The 5,994-nt window shown below is 38.5% G+C and overlaps 1 protein-coding gene across 1 annotated transcript; it reads right to left on the reverse strand.

Annotated features, from left to right (window-relative positions):
• Positions 1-212: 212 nt before the first annotated feature.
• On the reverse strand, positions 213-4,206 carry TAL2 (TAL bHLH transcription factor 2). Its single transcript, XM_075594465.1, has 2 exons — positions 3,962-4,206; positions 213-1,871 (listed from the first exon to the last, which is right to left on the reverse strand). Exon 2 carries the CDS (start codon positions 1,856-1,858, stop codon positions 1,505-1,507), a length of 354 nt encoding a protein of 117 aa, XP_075450580.1. The 5' UTR covers positions 1,859-1,871; positions 3,962-4,206; the 3' UTR covers positions 213-1,504.
• Between the last annotated feature and the right edge of the window lie 1,788 nt (positions 4,207-5,994).

Below are 5,994 nucleotides of genomic sequence, written 5' to 3' on the forward strand. Positions count from 1 at the left end.
CCTCTATGAGACTGAACTGCAAAGTTCTGAGCAATACATTTATACATCATTTTTACATCTGTATATGTGACTGATTGTTCTTGTGCGTCTACTTCCTTGTATATGCCTCCATTTTCTTTGTATTTAAAATACCACAGCTACAACCCTAACAACACTCAGAGACTTAAATGTTATAGGTAATAATTATGTTTTAGTAGACAGGAGACGTTGCGTATTTGGAAAAAACAAAATCTTCAGTGATTTATTGGAATATATTAACAAATAAATACAAGTATTCATATCACAAATTTCAAGACTCCGAAGGAAAAAAAAAAACTCTTTGGTCATTGCAGCTAACTACTAATCATATTGTACAAGACACGGATATTTATTACCGACAGATAAAACATCAACATAATAAATATGCATCGAAACAAAATCCAAAATATCCTGAAGCAAGAATAAGATTGTAAAGGGGGCTTTGAATGTTATTGACCCCTTACGTGCTGGAGGGGTCGGTAATGCATTTGAAGCCGAATTAAGCATGCATTCTGAGACTTTTCAAAGACATCCACCCAAACCAGGGATATGTCCCATTCATATGCTAGGTACAATACTGTATGTGCATGTATATGGGATAGCAAATGTAGTGGTCACTCATAAAACCTGGGTGGCTTCTGGTCGAAGAGAATAGGTTTGGGAGCCCCCGGCCTGGTTCATTTTATTGTAAAGTGTAGAAAAGCCATCTATAATATCCTCACACTTTTAAAACTAACATGGCTAATGGCACCATACAAATACATACAGCAGAACACATATATATATTAGCATCTGCTTTTCCCTTTTTAAACGCAATCCATGCTGCATTCTTTTCTAACGAGTGCTTTTGCCTGTTTTAGATTTAAGTGCTAAAAAAAAAAAAAAAAACATTAAAAAATGTGAATTTCACACAACTGGAAAACACAGAATGCATAGGCTTATGAAACCAGGTCTTATGGGAATCTGTTTTAGAGCAAAATAAATACTAACTTCTGTCTGTGTATCTTAATGTTCTCAAACCGTCAGGGTCTCCACAGATGTTATCTAGGGATTTTTAGCCTGGTCAATAGAACATGTAACATTTCCTTTACCTTGGTTTGACACCTAGTTCCTGATTACCATAAGTTATAAATCTAGACCGAAATTGGGATAATGTGAAAACCCAAATTCACTGAAATGTCCTTTTTAGTGAGGGTGGTTGGTTGCAGAAAGAGCGTTTAGCAAATTCAGGATAATAACTCATGCCTGGCAATTTCATACCCTTGTGAGGATGTTCATCTGGAGGTGATCAAGAACCTGATGCACTCTTGCCTTTACTTTACAACCAACCTTCCTTCTTCAAGAACAAATCACTGACTTCATCATGAAAAATTGAGGTTTTCTCCCCCAAACGACTAATTCAGTACAATAGGTAAAGACACAGATATAAGTTGCACAGATCATTCAGACTGTCATAGCTGAGGATGACTACGCAAGTCGGTCAGAGTTACGGCGAGGGGACCAACGACCAACAGTCCTGAGTATCGCTACTTGTCCCAGGAGAAGAGTCGCTGCAGTGATCAATCACAGTCCATTCTCTCACGCTCGCCAACTGTGGCTCTGATTCAAAGAGGCCCAAAATATTTCCCTGAGAAGCTGCCCCAGCCTTCGGTATGCCTTGCTCCCCTAGGACATCAATGAGAAAATTGATGTACCTCATAGCCAATCTTAGGGTTTCATTCTTGCTTAGTTTCTTGTCTGGTGGGTGGGTAGGGATGAGCTTCCTTAGCTCAGCAAACGCGCTGTTCACATTCTGCTGCCTCCACTTCTCCCTGGTGTTGGTGAAAATCTTCCTTGTCATTTTACCAGCGACCCTGTAAAGAGAATCATAACAAACAAGCAAATTAACTTTTTGTTTCAAACAACGTACCTGGTAGAAAAAACGAATACCTGCTCCACTAAGCTTCAAATCTACTATTTAGTATCACCTCACTAAGGGAAGCCACGTCCTAAAAAAACAAAAATTGGTTTAATCTGGGGGGTTTTCATCAGGGCATCAGCCAGTACCTTTTAGTATATATTATTTGAGATATTTATATTTGGAAAAATGTGTAACTGATTATATATTAATATATGAAAACAAAATCTGTGGAAATCCCCAGGGTAGGCCAATAAAAAAAATAGCTGTGTTGTATTTTGTCTTGTCTGATTGTGCCTGAATATTGCGCTATTAACATTTGAGTAAAATAAAAAATATATATGTTTACGATTGGCAAATAACAACAATAAGGTGCTTTAAAGAACATATACCAAATTATATTTTTGGAACAAACAATTTACTGTTCAGGGATTACATTTCTTCCTAAAGGTTTTGGTAAAAATCCTCACTGTTTTATGTTATGACTTCTTTCAATACTTTGAACATGGTAATTGAATGAGGTGTCATTTCCCCACATATTGGTTATACGCGCTGGTTTTATTTCTAGCTGAAAGATCTCTGCCCATTAGGCAATTATTTTTCGGGATTGTTTATTTTAATTGTCTTCTGTTAAACAGATCGCAAAACCAGTAGAAGAAACATGAGAGCATGTACAGCATTTTATTGTTTGGGCAAGCTTCTAGAGAGGGTATTTAGAAATCCAATTACAAACGTACACATATTAGGTTATACCTGGTTTATTTGAAAATGAAAACATTATTTTGTACACTGCCTCGATTATTATAATATTCCACTTATACACAGAAGAAACGTGTTCTTGTGCTATTTTTGTTAAACGTATTATAATCACTGTCTGGAACATCAAATTAAAACAATAGCAAAAAATATAATTTAAAGGAAGAATGTGTTGCAAAATTAGTCATACATGCCTTAGTCCTAGGATAAAAATGTGGAATAATCCTAGTATCAAGTACCAGGATATGACAATTCTACACAATTAAGCAAATTCAATCACTGCTTAATTTCGCGTAATATATTCCACTTTTATTTAGGGATTACACCCAAAAAATTATTGGACACTATTAGAATTTATTTGCATTGTATAAATAATATTAGCAAGCTGAAATGGACTTTGCTTTAGTATGTATGCTCATGTTTCAGGTTTAAAGGAGCAATCCAATCAATATCCTACATGTGTTTTTATTTTTAAATACAATCAATTCTGTAGTATTAGATAACACTTACAACCTTCTGTATTTTTAAATTCAACGCCATGCCATTTTTAATGAGCTTTAATATACTGAGCACCCTCTGATTTCTAAAGCAGGTTTTGCCCACCTCCCCAGCAGTGCAACATCTTTGTAACACTTTCCTGTGATAATTTGTTGCCAATATTCCCAGCAGTTTGAGCTGCAAACTGTAACAATAGATAATGTTAGCTGAGTAATATAAGACTACATTGTAGCTGCTGAGTTACAGTCACTGAATGATTGATTTGAAACTGACAGACGGCCATTTAGTGAACCCTGGGAAACAGGATTTTGCTGATCGATCACAGGAGAATTAATCGATTAGCACCTGAGGTAATTAGATTTCAATAAAGGCAATCAAAGGCTGCATATATTAAAACAAAAATAAGATTTATTTTGTATATTTTTTTAAGCTGCTTGGATTGTCTCTTTAAATTACCTGGCACTTGACACCCATTGCTTCTATAACTACAGCTCCACTATTCCTCTCTTTTCTTGCTAACATTAACCTCTATTAAAAATGGTCCTGCTATAAATGCCCTTCCTTGTGCGATTTATTAACCTGCGTAAACTGGGCACATATTCACATTGACAAGAAATAAAAATGGTGTAAAAGGAAGTATTGCATGTAGTTCGAAAATCCCCTTGGATTGTCACCATGCAGGTTGTGAAGGACCAATGCATTGTAGTCACTAAGCAGGTATGTGCATAGCAATAGGAGGAACACAGATAAGCACAGGAATGGGAAACTTATATCAACACATCACACACTTACCTTGTAAGGTTTTTTCTTCTGAAGTCAGGGAGAACAGAAGTGTTCAGTATAAATGACAGTGCTTCTTTATGCCCACAGCAGCCAGCATCACATACTGTACATGCACAGGCAACATACAGTACACAGCTAGCTATGGGTTAGCAGTCCTGCCAGTGATTATCTAGTTAGACAGTCAGTGCCAGTGGATGTGCAGATCTCATTTATAGGAAAGCCTGCCCCTTTGTCCGGCTGGTGTCACTGCTGCAGGTCCCAGCAATGCTTGGTTGTTTCATCTCCTGGGAGATCCTTTCCATCATTCACACTGATCCCTCCCCTTCATCCTTTCTGGCCTGGGCTCTTCTCTTGCAGTAGAACTAGGTGATGTCCTCTGTGTTGCAGTCTGTGCAAAATTAATACAGAAAGTAGAGACTACTAAATAGATTGGATTAATGTGTGCAGTTAACCCAGCCTGTGTTTCACTGAAAGATTTTAAACAGGGGGAATGAGAGGCTTTCATCTGTACAATGGGGATCATGGGCACTTGTATCTCATTTTGATATTAGAGAAAATACCCTTCAACATTTTGTGGGTACCACTGTAGTTCCTCTACTTGTCCTGGATTGAGGTACTTCCCAGCAATCCCTTTGGATGTCCCATAGCGCATAGCCTATCCTGCTTACCACACACAAAAAAACTATCTGTAATATGTACAACTGGTCTTACAGGAGCCAAAAACATGGAGTGTTTCCAGCTAAAAACACAAATACATATAGGTAGAATTTGAGGTTATGTCGGTAGCATGATCATATGTAATTGATCCAACTGCATTTTGGAGATGTTTTTGTGGGAACCCATTGCATTTTCTCTGTAATGTTCAGTAGCGCGTTGCAGGAGTAACATAGTTGTGTGACCATGATATAAATCAGAAGTACACAGCCCTAGGTCATTATTGTATTGCCAAAAGGGAGATTTTGTTCCTAGTATTACTTAATTTATTACTTGATAAAGGAGCTAATGGAAGATGCTATTAATACTGCCAACTGTGCTCGGATTAGTTGTAATTTCTATCTTGGCCTCATACGCAATGCGATTGTAAGCTCTTCGGAGCAGGGACTCCTTTTCCTAAATGTGATATTTGTATTATTTGTTATTGATATGATTGTCACGTGTATGACTGCTGTGAAGTACTATGTACATTAATGGTGCTATATAAATACAGACATACATACATAAATGCACACATTTAGGAAAATATTTAATCTCTGTGTTTTTAGATGAAATAAACTGGATTATGTTCATTATAACACGTTTTCCCTTTCTCCTCTTAGGGAAGCTATTATTCAGACAACAGAAAAAAATGTACTGCCACTAAAGATGGCGGCATACATAGCTACACAGAACAAGAAGAACTTGTTATTAGGAGTTGGATGAATATAAATGAATATTGGGTTTCATTGTGCTTAAGTAAACATCACTATACCATTAATATTCTACTTCTAAACTACTCCATGTCATATCTCTACAGTAGTAATAGAAGGTACCATGGCATTCCTATCCCTGCAGGAAATGGATCTAACCTGCTGCCGTCACACATTCTTACCACTTCCTTCATCTGTAGGCAGGTGCTTTTGCACTGACACCAAATGCAGCCAGAACTTCCTCCTAGGGCTACTTAGGATTTATGGCTTAGCATCGCTGAGTAAAATAGTTAAAAGATACACTGGGGAGCATGGGCGTCCGCAGGAGGGGGCAAGGGGGGGCGCTTGCCCCCCCTGGATCACTCGCAGTCCCGGACAGCTTTTGGCATTTATGGTGCCGTACAGTATGTTAACGGCGCTATAAACGCCAAAAACAGACTCCGCGAGGACCGGGACGGAGGTGGGTGGGGAGGTGGGTGGGTCCCCCTGGCGCCGCGGCAGGCAGCTAGTAGTAGGCTAGCCTATGCTGCTAAGCAGGAGGAAGCGCAGCGCACTGTCATTGGTAGCACTCGGGAGTGAGGCGGCTCTCATTGGTAGCACTACCTACCAATGAGAGCCGCCTCACTCCCAAGTCGG

The sequence above is a fragment of the Ascaphus truei genome, chromosome 1, assembly GCF_040206685.1.
Source record: "Ascaphus truei isolate aAscTru1 chromosome 1, aAscTru1.hap1, whole genome shotgun sequence".
NCBI classification, from domain to species: domain Eukaryota; kingdom Metazoa; phylum Chordata; class Amphibia; order Anura; family Ascaphidae; genus Ascaphus; species Ascaphus truei.